This window comes from Lynx rufus, unplaced genomic scaffold, assembly GCF_022079265.1.
Source record: "Lynx rufus isolate CCGP_SWC_20201006 ecotype Redwood Valley unplaced genomic scaffold, mLynRuf1.p SCAF_6, whole genome shotgun sequence".
Classification (NCBI taxonomy): Eukaryota; Metazoa; Chordata; class Mammalia; order Carnivora; family Felidae; genus Lynx; species Lynx rufus.
The window spans coordinates 23,786,769-23,802,873 of record NW_025814878.1 but is presented as its reverse complement, the minus strand read 5'-3'; the positions used below and the strand labels follow the sequence as shown (position 1 = coordinate 23,802,873).

Genomic DNA, 16,105 nt, shown 5'->3' with positions numbered 1-16,105 from the left:
AGAAAATGACACTGCCGGAGCATGAGATTCTGTCTGGACTGAATCTCAGTTCCAGCACTTGCCAACTGTGCGACACTGGTGATATTGCTTGAGCTCTGTAAGCCTCAACTTCACTTTCCGTAAAATGGGGATAATACTAGCACTCACACTATAGGATGTTTTTGAGGATTAAATACAATGAACAAGTAAAGCACTCAGCACAGGAATTCATGATGTTAGTCATCATTCATAATTAAATAGATGTTAGTTATCATCAATCATTATTAGGTGAAATCTCCCAAAAGGTAGAGAAAACTAACCTTTTTGCAAAGCTGGCATAAAACATTTTTAAATCTATCTAATCCCTACTCCTATGACTCTGCTTATAATCAACTCTGTCATCATTAGCCTGGGCTTCAGATTAATTCTTAAAAGTGAGAGTGGTCTTCAGTGTTCAGGCAACTAGAAAGGTATACCTTTCCCTATAAGTAAGTTTCTTAACTTCATAAATCAACTTTTTGTAAGTCTGATTACTCCCAGTAGGTATCCCAGGTTCTGAGCAAGTTTGGATGCACTGATAAGATCAAATTTTAAAAACAGAGTGACTTTTGGCAATGCTCTTAACATACTGTCTACCTAAGAGATCTATCTGGGCTGCAGTATGCCTTTCAGGTATTGCTGTAGCTGCAAATACAGTCAACTCTGTTAAAGGTAAGAGGAAAGAGCTAAATGACTAAATGGTAAGGCTATGGAGAACAGAGAATTATCTATTTTTGTTTCCTTTATCCATTAATGAGTAAACACCTGCTGAACTGGATTGGTTATGCAATTCACACACACACACACACACACACACACACACACACACATATCATACCCTAAGCTTGCACTATATTTTATTTAAAAAATTCCTACTGTGGTTACAAAGAAAGAAGTATCTCTAGTAATATAGTCCTCATAATATAGAAGTAATCAAGTCTTCCCTACTACACTTCTCTATAGAAGACCACTGTCAGAGTCTTCAATGGACTAAAAACCTAACAACAAAAAATTGGGCTCTACCAAAATAAATTACAAGAAACAAGAAAAAGGATTTGTGACAAAAGGTAACAATCCAGTCAATGCTTGCAAAATATAAAAATAGAGCTGCCAAGGGAATAAAGAGGACATTTTGTTTTAATACCCATACATACTATCTACATTCCAAAAGAAAATATATTGCAGATGACATTTGAAAGAGTTCGGTGCATTCTCTCAACATGGGAAAAATAGGGCTTTTCAAAAACCACAGCCATTATACACAAAGTTTTCATTTCTAAAGGCAGCCTTGGTCTACCTCAATCCCAATGCAAACAGATACTCTAATTTAAAAGAAATAAATAAATAAGAGAAAGAAATTTTTCTCTTATAATAAATTATCAATCTACTTCCCCCTTGCTTTTGATTTCATATCTTAAAAAATATTTTTCTGATTTTTCCTTTACATCTACTTTCTTTTGTTCTTATGTCCTTTCATTTATCTGAAGATGACAGCTATATAAGATGACAAAAGAAAAGCTACAAGGCTAAGGTAATTCCAGCACATTAAGTTTTATAGTGTAAAGATCAACAGATTGTAGGAAACTTGTTTTTTTTATTGATCAGTGAGTTGCTCTTAAATCTGTGAAGACATTTTGCCATGTAAGATTTTACACAAGGGACACTTTTTTCCCTAGTGAAGAAACATTTTTCTCTAGTTTTTAAAACTCTATTTATCTATTTATACTTCCTTTTAAAATCTGGAATGTCATACATTATTCAATTAAAATGGTAAAATACACAGAATTACAACTTTGAAATAAATTTATTAATTTATAGTACATATTCTAAAATTTACACTGATAAAAATAAAAATATTTCCCTTATATTCCAACAAAACCTGCATTCTGGTATACCTGAAACTCCAATTTTCTAAAGAAAGAAAAGTAGAGAGGAAGTAAGTATAGTCATAACTAAAGGTGTCTCAATATAGTTCCTCATATGTTTGGGTTAAAACTGGTGAAGATTCCTATCAATGGAGGAGAGAAAGGGATTATATTTATTAAGTGCCAGGCACTGTGCCAAAAGGTGACAACACGACAAGGAACAAGTCTGCACAGTCCCTGTCTTCAAGGAGCTCAAGGCTAATTCTAACTAAAGGAACTATTATGTTCAAAGAGCATTAAGCATTTTTAAGGATATCTAAGCTTCCCAATACATTTTATTAGTTATCTTTGAGAAAGTTAATGTAATAATTTATAATGAACAGAATAAAAAGCCCTCTATTTTTAATTAAGCATCCTCCTCCTCATTTTCATGACCTATTTTCCAGTTTTATGGCCATTCCTAATTTTGACAGCACTTTTCTTGTAATGAGATAACAGTCCTTTTAAATATGCTTCAGGAACATCTGTATCTATTCTTTTTGGAAGTTCCTGCTTATTTATTTTATCCATTTCTTTGTTCAAGTCTTTTTTCTTTATTATTTAAACTTTGGCATATTAAGGAGGTTGTACCTTTAATATATTTTACATGAATAATTTCCCAGGTTGGTGCCTTTTGTGTTTGTGTGTGTTGTACATATGCACACACATACGCACTTCCATTTTTAAATAGCAAAAGAGATCTTGGGCTGGTCTTTACAGAAATATCAAGTCGGGAAAGCATGATAGTTTATCTATCCCATATCAGTCTGTTTACTGCAGTGGGTGATGTTAGAACAAATACCAGAAGGCAACCAAAAAAGCATTAGAAAACCTATTTTTAAGTAACCTACTTACTTTTTTGAATTAATACTTATTGGCATGGCAATGTAAAATAGAATCAAAATGGTTTTAAAATTTCCAACTTCTCAACTGCATAAAATCATCAGACATACTGTGACAGAATCGAGTCTCTGTTTCACTTGCTGCATCTTCATTGAAGAATTGTCAGCGTGGACGTAGTCATCTATCTGAAAAGAGCCTTGATGAGGCAGTTTAGGACAGGTGCATAAAGCATCTTGACTTTGGTGTATTCCAGGTAACGGAAATGTCCCATTGTAGCGTTTGAACATTTCACCCTCTTGCTGGGCAACTGAAAAAATACATCCATAATTAGTTAAAGTCATCATAGCAAAAGCACAATGAAATAATTAAGCCATGAGACTGTAGCATTAAACCAACGATCAGAAACTACATAATACATTTTAAAAACTGGGTGATAATAAGACAACATGACTGGCAAAATGTGAAATTGTGGAATTATTCAATAATATAAAAGCATGAAAAAGGAAAAATAATAATTTCACAGATGATTTATGTCAGGCAGTATTATAAATCAGGCTTGAAGGCCATGTCATCTCTTGGTGTGGTAAAAAACATGTTGGAATGGGAACCTAACTTAAAATTTTTTTTTTATGTTTTATTTATTTTTTGAGACAGAGAGAGACAGAGCATGAGCAGGGGAGGGGCAGAGAGAGAGCGAGACACAGAATCCGGAGCAGGCTCCAGGTTCTGAGCTGTCAGCACAGAGCCCGACGCGGGGCTCAAACTCACAAATCGCGAGATCATGACCTGAGCCGAAGTCGAACACCTAACCAACTGAGCCACCTAGGCACCCCGGAACCTAACTTTAAATATATGTATACAGAAAACGTAATATAAAAAATCAAAGGCATTAGGGAGCCTGGGTGGCTCAGTCGGTGGAGTGGCCAACTTCAGGTCATGATCTCGCGGTCCGTGAGTTTGAGCTCCACGTCAGGCTCTGTTCTGAGGCTCGGAGCCTGGAGCCTGCTTCAGATTCTGTTTCTCCCTCTCTCTCTGCCCCTCTCCCACTCATATTGTCTCTCTTGCTCTCAAAAGTAAACATAAAAAAATATTTAAAAAAATCAAAGGCATAATAGAATAGAATTAAAGGAAAGGGAAGAACAATAAAAATAATTATTTGCAAACCCATCTCCCTAAAACAACTCTTTTCATATTTCTACACGCCTCTTAATCTTTATACATATGGACACTTTACACAAGATACCATAATGTGAATAAATTTAATTTTCTTCAATTTAATTACAAACATTTTTCGTATTTTTATAACTATGTAGTTACCACTTTTAAATGCTTTACAACATCTCATCCAATGAAGCACTATTATTTATTTATGCATTCTCCTATTACTAAATATTTACAATGTTTTGTTTTCCCTCATTACAGACCATGTATGAACAAGTACTTTTCATAGTTCAAATTATTTCTTGAAATAATTCTTTCTTTGTATTTAATTCCCCAGACTGGAATAGATGGCCAAAAGAGTGAATGTTTTTGATGATGACGACAAGGACAACAGCATGAATACTGTACTTTATGGTGTTCAGAATGCGTTTATATACACTATCTCATTTGATCATTTAAAATAAAGGAATCTAAAAATCTGTAAGTACCTGTTTGTATATACAAAGGAGAAAAGTATACAGTAATCACTTAAAAAGTATTTCCTTAATTATATAATTTTTAATAGAAGGACTTTCTAAACATAACATGAGAAGAAAGTGATACAATCAAGATTCATAACAGGGAATCAATCAATAGACCAGCCTCCAGGGTTTCTGTGGACTACTGAAGTTACATATAGAAATATGAATGTGTAAATGTTTATGGAAATCAGATCCATAACTTTTATCAGATTATTTGTCAAAGGACTGCATGAGTCAGAAAATGTTAAGAATTGTCAACATAAAAGATGGACAGATTTTTCTATGTGAACATTTAAAGAGTCTCTATTAAAATTAAAAAAATAAGGCTATCATAATAAAAATAAAAAAGCATAGGAAAGGTAAGAGAATTCCATCTCTGGCCAAAATAAGAGTAAAAGGGACCGGATTTTCCCTCCTGCTTGGAACTACCAAAACGTAGATAGAATGTATAAAAGGAAGAAATGAAATTGTCTTTATAAACAGAATCGTCTATCCAGAGCTAAGATGATGGTAAGGCAAGTGAAGCAGTACAAAGGAAATTTATGGAGGTTCTCACTCTCAGGTCCTGGCCCCACATTTGTGTAAAAAATCTGACTGGAATCTAAAAACATAAGTCATTAGAACTAACAATCAACTTTAGACAAGATCAGCATCATTTCTATAGACAAGTAACAAAAAGTCAGAAATTTAAATTTAAAAAATATATATCATTTAGAATGATATAAAAAACATGACATATTTTGGGAGGCATCTGATGAAAGATGGGAAAGACATGTACACTGAAAACTACAAAAACAGTGCCGAGATAAAACTGAAGAAGAACCTAAATAAAGAGATAGATTATGTTCATGGTTTGAATAATCAATACTGTCAAAATGCCAATTCTCCCCAAATGATCTGTGCTTTCAACGTAATCTCACTCAAAATCCAGCAGGTCTCTTTTGGGGAAATTGTCAAATTCTAAACTTCAAATGGAAATACAAAGGATCTAGAAGAGTCAAAACAAGCTGGAAAAAAAGGGGGGAGTTATACAACTTGACTTCAAGTCTTATTATAAAGTGTAGTAATCAAGACACTTTGTTTTTGGCACAAAGATAAACAAATAGATAAGAGAACAGAATAGAGCTCAGCATGTACGGACATGGTGTAAAGCCGGTTCTTTTGAATAAATAGTGCTAGAACAAATGGATATTCATATGTGAGCAAATGAACTTTGATACATACTTCACACCATGTACAGAAAATAACTCAAAATGAATCTAAAACCTAAAACCGTAAGACTTCTCTAGAGAACACACAGGAGAATACTTTTGTGAGCTTGGATTAGGCAAAGATTCTTAGATACAAAACCGAAACTCCATATAAAACAAAAATTGGTAATTTAGAACGTCATCAAAATTGCAAACACTTGTTCTTCAACACTGTTAAGAAGAGAATTAGAAGACAAAGACTGGGAGAAATATTTGCAAATCATGTATCTAATAGAGCACCACTTTTATGGAGAAAACCTAACACTTAAGACTTCATAGTCAGAAAATAAGCTAACTAAAAAACGGGCAAAAGACATGAACAGACACTTCACTGAAGAAGATAAATGGATGGCAAATATGTACATGAAAAGGTGGCTCAACAACATTAGTCATTAAAGATAAGCAAATTAAAACCAGCATGAAATAGCACTGCACATCAGTATCAGAGGGGGCTAAAATTAGAAAGACTGACTACTTCAAATTTAGCAAGGGTATGGAGATACTGAAATACACACTACTGGGAGAAAGGTTAAATGGCATAACCACTTTAAAAACAGTCTGGCAGCTTCTTACGTTAAACAGACATCTGCAATTAGATGCAGTCTTCCTACTCTTAGGAATTTACTCAGGAGAAATGAAAGCATGTGTTCAGACAAAGACTTGTAGATGAATGTTCATAGCAGCTTTATTTCTAATAGCTAAAAACTGGGTACAACCCCCATTTCCATCAACAGACAGACTGTGATATATCATAAAATGAAACAATACTCATTGTAAGGATGAAGGATAAACTATTAATAAAAGCTAAAATAGAGATGAATCTCAAAGTAATTATGGGTGAAAGAAGTCAGACAAAAAAGAGTACATGGTATAAACAGTCTCACTTATACATAATTCTACAAAATGGAAATTAACTCATAGTGATTGCCATGGGGAAGGATGTGGTAGGGAGAAATTTCAAAGAAGCACAAAGTAACTTAGAAATGATGGATATGTTCATTATCTTGATTGAGATGATGGTTTCACACATGTTTAAATATGTTTAGATTTATCAAAATGTACATTTTAAATATATGCAGTTTACTGTATTTCAATGTACCTTAATAATGTTGCTCATACAAAAAAAAAGCAAATGACAAACTAGTGATAAAAGGGGTTAATATTCTTAACATGCAAAGAGTCCCCATAAAATGAATTAAAAATAAATAATCTAACAGAAAATGGGCAAAGGACCACCACAGAAAATTCACAAAAGAATAACTATGTGGCCAATAAAAGAAATATTCAGCCTCACCAGTAAGAAGGAATAACGGAAAAAAAGGCAAATTAGAAAATGATGTTTTTTGTTTGTTTGTTTGTTTTTGGCCTGTTTAACTGACCCATTGTACCTCAAGATCCTTTTTCCTAAGAAGCAAAATGGAGTAGCCAGGCAAGTACTGAAGTCATGTTTAAAATATTGAAAAACCTATGTAACAGTGGAACTGTACAATAGTATTTTAAATAAATTATGGTGTATTTGTTTAATGAAAGGGAATTCAGCAACTAAAATTATGTACAGAAGTACAGCTGCCATGATGAAATATTACTAACATGTTAATTGCAGGAAAAATAGTTTATAAAGCAATATAATGGATATATAGAAGAATAATCACGTGGTTTTGTTTGGTTTTGTTTTGTTTTGTCACCGGTCTTGGGGTTTCATCAACCATGAATCCGAGATAGCACATCTAAAAAATTTTAGGGCCTTGACCACTGTATTCATGCCCTACTTCATTTACACACTCTAAATACAGCACACACTCTTAACGGGTGCTCTCTTTCTGCAGACCTTAATGATGAAAGTACCAGGGAACAATACTGAGGGAGAAGACCTGCTTACAACCTACCATCCCAGAGGATGCTCCTTCCTCAATACCCAACTACTGTTTGCAGATGGAAGCGTAGCTGCTTCTATGCTTAGATTTTCATGGGTCTGCCCACTACTTTTCTGTACACGTTCTGAACTTCCCTAACACTGAAAATTTACTCTCAAATATTCAGATTGTTTAAAGAACAACAGAAACTTTGAGGAGGTGAAAGAAAAGTGCTCTTGGAATTGGAAACTGAAGGCTTAACATTAGTAGATGAGCCAGGGATGAATGAATCAACAGATAAAAATAATGTTTCACCATCTTTGCCTTATTTGCTTTTCAAAACTGTTCTTTTAACATTTCATTGTTTTTTGTTGTTGTTGTTGTTGAGTGGAAAGTAGAGCTGGACTTAAAGTATTTAATGGCATTTTCTGATTTCTCTGTTTTTCTGTACTTGCTAGCTACCTAATAAGCCCACCACGATTTAACTTGAAGCTATGAGTGATCGAGCACAGAAGCACATAAATGCTGATATAAGCAGCAGTTATGCAGGATAGCAGGATTTTGATATTTATCTTATTCTTCTTGCCAAACTGTATTTCCTAAGTATTATGCTACACTAAGTATTATGTATCATATTTTCTTTAAAAAAGGAATTTGTTAACAAGTAAAAATAACAAAAAGCATTGCCTGTTTATTTTTGGTGGTATAAAGATGCCTTTCCAAAAAGATTACAATGGCCTACACAGATGCAGGTAACAAAAATAAAGCCCAAACAATTATGAATATTTGTTTCTGTTGTCTAAGGAGAGTTTTCTATGCAAAAGACATTTGACTGGGTTTCCAGGAGTCACACGGACATCATACTTTATATTTAACACTTCTAGTGCTGTGAAGGCAGTCATAAAAACAGAAGTCTGCAGAAATATTCAAAGACCTAGTTTCTCAGATACTAGAAACAGAAGCTACTTACAAGTCTTTGCATTCTTCCCCTCCCTCACCCTCCACAAATACATACACCTATTTGTATAGCGCTGTACAGATTATTTCACTGTAAAATAGGTCATAATGGAAGCTTTCTGAAATTCCCTTGAGCTCTACGCTTCTAACATTTCAAAGGTTTCTAAACCATTTTCACATAGGCCATGATTGGAGTACAATGTTGCAATTAAATACCTGTATTTCTTCACTTAGTCATTTTCTCTTCTTTGGCTAATTTAACTTTGTACACTTAAAACTAACTTAACCTGAGAAAACTCAAAATTGTAAGCCTCATCTCCATCCTTCTACCACTTTTTTAGGAGTGCACGAGAGCAGGCTCTGGGAATGCAAAGACACAGGCCTGTCTTGGGGCTTGAATCTCTTGGAGGTCAACAAATAAGTACTACTGTGTGCTCAGTCGTGTAGCAGAGGGACCCACAAGGTGCTAAGAACACAGAGGTGGCAACTACATTTGCTTAAAGGAATGATATACCCATCAAATTACTTATAAACCTGCCTACAATTGGCTATAATTGGGGATTTTAAATTTTACACACTTAAATTCATAAAATGTTTTCATAACTGATAATCAAATTTTGATTTATACAAGTTCAGTGCTGTTGTGTACGTTCTGACCTTAAACAATTATAAAAAATAACGTGGTTTTCTCAGGAGATTTTTATCTTTATAGGAGGAAGAACAGAGGAAATAAGATATTTTAATCCAGAGCCTTTTGCATTCAGAGTGAATACATGTTTGTTATTATTAAAACCTATATTTACTTATGTTATTGACTTTATAATAAAGTGCACCTAAAAAAACAAAGTATTTTTTCTCTTATACTACATTAAGATTTCCTTTTGGTTCAACACTTAATTCCTTTGCTCAAGACCTATTATTTTACACAGCTCTGTTAATGGGTATAGTCATTTTACAGGATACCTAATTTCTTTACTTATAGATGAACGATTTCTAAATATAGTATTACTGTAAGCTGGCAGGTCTGCTTTTCTAGTTCCCAGCATTCAGCAGTTATGCAGCACCCTCCTTCTCTTCCTCTAACATCTGCAATGTGTAGGGAATTCCTGTGGTCTGAGTGTTTGTGTCCTCCTGAAATTCTCATGTTGAAGTTCTTTCTAATGCCCAAAGTGCTGGTACTTGGAGGTGGGGCCTTTGCGAGGTGAGCCCTCATGAATGGGATTAGTGCCCTTATAAAAGAGGTCTCAGAGAGTTCCCTCACCCCTTCTATCACATGAGGTTACAGCTAGAAGATCCTGTCTATGAACCAGAAAGCAAGCTCTCACTAGACATTGAGTCTGCTATGCCTTGATCTTGGGACTTCCCAGCATTCAGAATTGTGAGAAATAAATTTCTGTTGTTTACAAAGCCATGTAGTCTCTGGTATTTTGTTATAGCAGTCTGAATGGGCCAGGACAAGAATGTTTAAGGGCTTATAATGGTTTTTTAAATTGTACTTTACTGGGCCCGACTTGTTCCTGCTTCAGCTAATCTTAACAAACTGTATGGATGCACTAGAGAAGTTCTATTGAGTAACACTTTGATTCGAATAGCTTGGGTGTATTCAGGACCATTAGTAATTTTATATTTAATATTTAATATGTCAAAGAGAACTTCTAAGTGTTACTAATGAAACTGTCCAGGGGCGCCTGGGTGGCTCAGTCAGTTGAGCATCCAACTTCGGCTCAGGTCATGATCTCACAGTTCGTGAGTTCGAGCCCCATATCGGGCTCTGTGCTGACAGCTCGGAGCCTGGAGCCTGCTTCAGATTCTGTGTCTCCCTCTCTCTCTGCCCCTAACCCACTCGCATTCTGTCTCTTGTGTCTCTCAAAAATAAACGTTAAAAAAAAAAAAAAAAAGAAACTGTCCAAAAAGCTATACAAGAAAGTGTAATAGATCCATGTCTCATAGCCAACCAAATGGGAGAGCATCTACCGACATTCAGCAAATCTGAACACCAAAATATAATAAACTATCTCCAGGTCCCCTGAAGTACATGCTATTGTCTTTCTGTTGATTTCCTATTCCATTATCCATCAATTTCCATATGTCATGCTATTCAACTAAAGTGTGTGATGTGTGTATCGCTATAGAAAATGGCTAGGATTTCTCTTCTGAAGCCTGGTTCATGAATTCTTAATATACGAATGCTCTATACCATGCTTTATAATTGCATTTTTGCCTTTGATAAAACACTAAGACAGGTATTTGATAAAACAGGATAGATATTTTAATTTTACAGTGAAAAAAAAAAACAGATACAAAAATGCTAAATTACTTGACCAGGGTCAAGCAGAAAGTGATGGCACTTTGTCTAGAATTCCAGTGAGCTCACTCCTATTCCAGCCTTTCCCACCACACTGCTATTTCACACTGTACCATTCTTCCTTCTTGATGCACTTTAAAAAGCACCAATGTAAACATAAAAAAAATGTCTGAATGAGGAATTCACAGCTCTGGTTTATGCTCAAAGCTACTTTTTCATATGTCCTCAATCTATGAATGACACAACCAAATCAAAGTATCCATTTTGCACAGAATGTTAAAGTAGACACTTCAGGATACAACCAAGATATAGGTAGTTTAAGCATATCTTCAAATATGGCATTTCTATCTCTTAATTCTCCTACTAGGCTAACAATAGACACTTAAACTTGGACCTACCATCAGTTATATATGTTACTGCATAACCTTATCCAAGTATGAGAACTGTAATAACCAAGCTTGTTTTCAGGCATTCATCATTAGTACTTTAAGAACACTATTAAATTTATACAGACAACTATGCATATTAAATTTACCTCAACTACATATTAGCTTGTTGCAAAAATATTACAAAATTAGTTACATTAAAATTTAATGCTACATAATAAAGATAATTCGTATTTTGGACTATACTGAGAATACAACTGCTTAATGCGTTATAATTGTCCCCAACATTTGTAAAGGAATGAACTATTAATAATACTAAGTAACCAAAGTTCCTTTTAGTCTTAAGGGCTTTTTCGAAATATTAAAATTAAAAACAAACAACACACTTTATTACAGGAATATCTGGTTACCTTCTTAACTAAGTTACTTCATGAAACAGGAAATGCCAAGACTGAAGTAAGCAGACTGGCGTTTTAAAACTATGGGCTCTGGACTTAGCTGGGTAAACTTTAACATTTACCAAATGTGTGACCTGATGTAAATTACTTCATTCTCCCTGTGCCTCAGTTTCATCATATGCAAAATGAGGATAATAATAGCATCTACCTTGTGGGGTTTTGAGAGGACTATATGGGAAGATGTATGTAATATGCTCATAAGAGTAGGGGACACAGTCGGTTAAGCGTCTGACTTCAGCTCAGGCCATGATCTCACGATCCATGAGTTCAAGCCCTGCATCAGGCTCTTTGCTGTCGGCAAGGAGCCCGCTTCAGATCCTCTGTCCCCCTCTCTCTCTGCCCCTCCTCTGCTTGTACTCTCTGTCTCTCTCAAAATAAATAAATAAATAAATAAATAAATAAATAAATAAATACACTTAAAAAAAAAGAGTAGGGGACACAGTAAATGTTTGATAAATGTTAGCTCCTACTACCACTATTATTATTATCCCCCAATTTACTCACTGATCATGCCTCTCATTCTATGTTTTTTATAAAATTTAAGGAAAAAATGCTATTCTATAGGATTTGTAATTCTCATTTCACACACTTACTGCACATCAGTAATATACCAGGTACTATGTTAGACATAAGGCATTGCAAACACCATGGACTTTTGGTCAATAAGCAACTTATACAACAAATTTTTTATAGGAACATAAAGGTATACATTGCCTTGAACTCTGGTAAAGTATGTTGCAGTGTGCAAAATAAAGCCATCAACAATGACAATGTAGGTGGTTGTTAATGAACATGAATCCAATAATAAAATCACATTTAGTGTCAATGCTAGAGATTGTTGTTCAGTTTAACTAAAATTCTTCCAGAGGTTTAATCGACAACTTGGAAAGCACAAAAGACTGGAAAGGAGCATGGTAATCTCAGTCTGATTCCTGGATTTTATAGCTCTATTCAACTTGGCACACAATAGATGCTCAATAAAGATCTGTCTTCCCTCAGAAAGCCACTACGAATAAAAAGTACTCCAGAGTTAATCTGATTCAGAGAAAAGATTGCCACCTAGTGGAACGTCAGGCTCATTACCTGGGATTATCAAGTAATGCTGACAATTTACCAATTTAAGACTTGATCCTGCTTAAAATACTACATGTATTTTCATTGTGTGTTGGTATTCAGGCTAGGTACTGGTAATAAAAAGATGAATTAGCCTCCATCTCTGCTCCCTACGAAGTACAGATAATACAAAAAAATCACATACTCAAGAGGCATAAAGTAAATGATACTGCAGGAAAAAAAAAAGTCTGCTTATTAGACAATCAAAAGCTAGTACTTCAGGAAATTTTCTAAAGAGGCAAGTTAGTGTAGCAAATAAGAGCATGGTCTCCAAGGGTAGTTTTTTTGGATTCAAGTCCTGGCTCATGTAAAATGAGGATAATTACAGCACCTATCTTTTAAGATTATTGTGAAAAATGAAGTAAATATATATAAAATGCTTAAAACGGTACCAGGAACAAAGAAAGTGCTTTGTAAGTACTAGTTATGATTATCATTACATGTAGAACAGGATCCTAGAGATGGAGGTAGACAGATATTAATAACAGAACATTAACTGCTAGAGCCTAGGTTCATAAATTTAATTCAGTGGAAGCCGTTTTCTTCTGACTAGTACTCTGTTATTATGGGAATCCTAAAAGTACATTATTTGTGGTACTCTGTGACTAAATTTTGTATTACTAGATGATTAACCCTTTCAACATCAGGCAAATAAAACTGCCTTCTGAAAGTAAAAATTGTGTTCCTTACCAAAAACAGCAAAAAGTCAGTAGAATGAAAGACCCAAAAGACCACAACCTGAACATATGCTTAGCAGGGAAAGATGCTTGCTGACTCTTCACAGATTTTGCTAGAACTGAAAGACAGATGATACATTTAGCTACCACTGTGGTCTCATTCACAGCTTATTCAACTTATAAAAAAAAATGAGTTTGCTCCATTTTCCTTGAAAAATGTCTAAACGAATGAGCAGCTCTGATAAATACTATTTTAAAATCATGTAACTATTCTGTATCTTTCAAATTTTATACCATTAAAACATTTATATAAAGATACATGTAAACTTTATTTTCAGACAAGAAAGACTGGGCAAAATATTCCTGTATTAAAAATAAATAAAATATAAGGCAAACCTGTAAAAGATTAATAATAAATACTGTATGTTTTAATAAAAAATCTAAACACTATTTCACTTGATGATTCTGGCCTGTATTTAATAAGTAAAATTTATTTTTGGATCGAAAACAACTTTCTGTTTTCTTATGAATATATACCATTCACAAGAACTGTGCTAAATCTTGGACTGCCTAGGATTATGTAACTTCTTCCTAAGCTTCCTCATTTTAAAAATAGGCAACAAAGAGTTAGGAAAATGTGTTGAAACATTTTGAGTTTTGTTTGTAAAGGTATCAGTATATTGAAAATTGTGTCCTAAAATCATGGTACAAAATAATTTAAATTCCATGTGTATTATCTGAACTTTTTAATTTCTGAAACACTTTGAATTCCTTCCTTTTGACAGTAATATAGTATAGGTATAACATGATGTTCTTAACTTCATGATTTATTTTCTAATACAACTGACCCCAAAAGGTGCATACTCTAATAAAGGCTGTCAATAGAACGAATGAAAGGGGAAAAACCCTTTTTTTCAATTCCCTTTCATAGAGAGATGCTTACCAGCATATTAAAACCTAAATTACCACAAAGTCAAGTATATATGGGTTAAATGAATATGGTAACAACCCATTTTACCTTTTTCCTTGTTTTAATATAGTCCTTTTCCATATATGAAGTACTTTCCCAGTTCCCGACTCACAGATTCCCCACAAATGGCTCTCTTAGGTGGCACAGGTATTAAACAGTAGTGGTACCACTTACCAGATCAGGAAATGGAGCTTCAGGAAGGCAAGAGGCTTGCACCAGGTCACTACAGCAACAGAAAGGAACCTAAAACCTCTGTTTTTGAATTCCGAAAAGCACTTTGCTCTTTCTACTGACATTTCTAGAACGGACTTCTTAGTCTATGTGCCTACTGCCTCAAAACCAAACTGGCAAACCCAACTGGGCTAATCTTTTTTTTTTTTTTTTTTTTAAATCTTTTTTTTTTTTTTTTTTAATTTTTTTTTCAACATTTATTTATTTTTGGGACAGAGAGAGACAGAGCATGAACGGGCGAGGGGCAGAGAGAGAGGGAGACACAGAATCGGAAAGAGGCTCCAGGCTCTGAGCCATCAGCCCAGAGTCTGACGCGGGGCTCGAACTCACGGACCGCGAGATCGTGACCTGGCTGAAGTCGGACGCTTAACCGACTGCGCCACCCAGGCGCCCCTAACTGGGCTAATCTTATGGAAACCCTTGATCCATGACCAAAAATTACTGAATAAAAAAAGATAAGAGTGGGACTTTCACTTGCATGTGTAGTGAAAATTTCCAAAGCCTAAAGAAAAGCACATTAGGAATTAAATGAAGACTGTTGTGAAACCTCTAAAGGTTCTGAGGAAATAACTGCGCTGCTGATTTCTGTACAACAGTCCCAGGTTAAGAATAAGTGCCTAGGTGTAACTCTCTTTCACAGGAAGATTTAGAGTTGGCACAGAGAAAGACCTGTCTCTGGATACATGTTTGCACCAGTCAACAGATTTGAATACGCATTAGAGAAACTGGTTACATCTTGGTAAGATTTTTAAAAATAAATTTCAATTTTACAAATTATTTTCTAATATAATTTGCCTGGAATAGCATAATAATAATAATAATAATAATACCCATTCAGTGATCAACAATTTCAGGCTTAGAACTTAACTGTTTAATAATTTAGCACATATCACAACCATTAACAAATAACCAATTAACGCTAACATTTCTGTGTGATCTGCGTGAACACAGTAAATGTAACCACTTGTATTTCATTTAAATTTAAAACTCTTTGCCAAATAATCCCACATTCATGTTACCTATAATGGATGTATTTGCACATTTATGCATTTATGACATTGTATGTAAGCCATCCTAGCTTAGCAGAAACAGTGAATGATGATATATGACATCCTAATCAAATCAGAAACTAATAAAGACGATTTATTTTTGAACAAGATTTAATACATAAAGAAAATGGAACTGTAATTTTGGGAGTGACAGCACTATCAATGCAATGTAGAACAATGAAATCCTAATTTCAGGAAAGAAATTAAAGAAATGTATGAAATACAGCATAAATCCAAATAATTCTAAGAATGCTACATTATTCCTGAAAAATGTGTCCAGAATCTTTATTTATTTTTTCTCAGAATGATGGAGCAGTGTAATTTTAGAGTAAAAAAAGACATTAAATTTCCAATTCCAGATCTTGTTTTACTGACACTTGATTTTTTTGCCTTCCTTTTAGGTTAAGAA

At 34.4% G+C, this 16,105-nt stretch overlaps 1 protein-coding gene across 1 annotated transcript in view; it reads right to left on the bottom strand.

Moving 5' to 3' along the window:
- Window positions 1–16,105, bottom strand: part of AHI1 (Abelson helper integration site 1) — a 203,861-nt gene that overhangs the window by 125,884 nt on the left and 61,872 nt on the right. Inside the window, exon 18 of the mRNA XM_047102438.1 lies at window positions 2,876–3,072. Within this exon, the coding sequence (XP_046958394.1) occupies window positions 2,876–3,072 (197 nt within the window). The remainder of the gene's footprint in view (window positions 1–2,875; window positions 3,073–16,105) is intronic.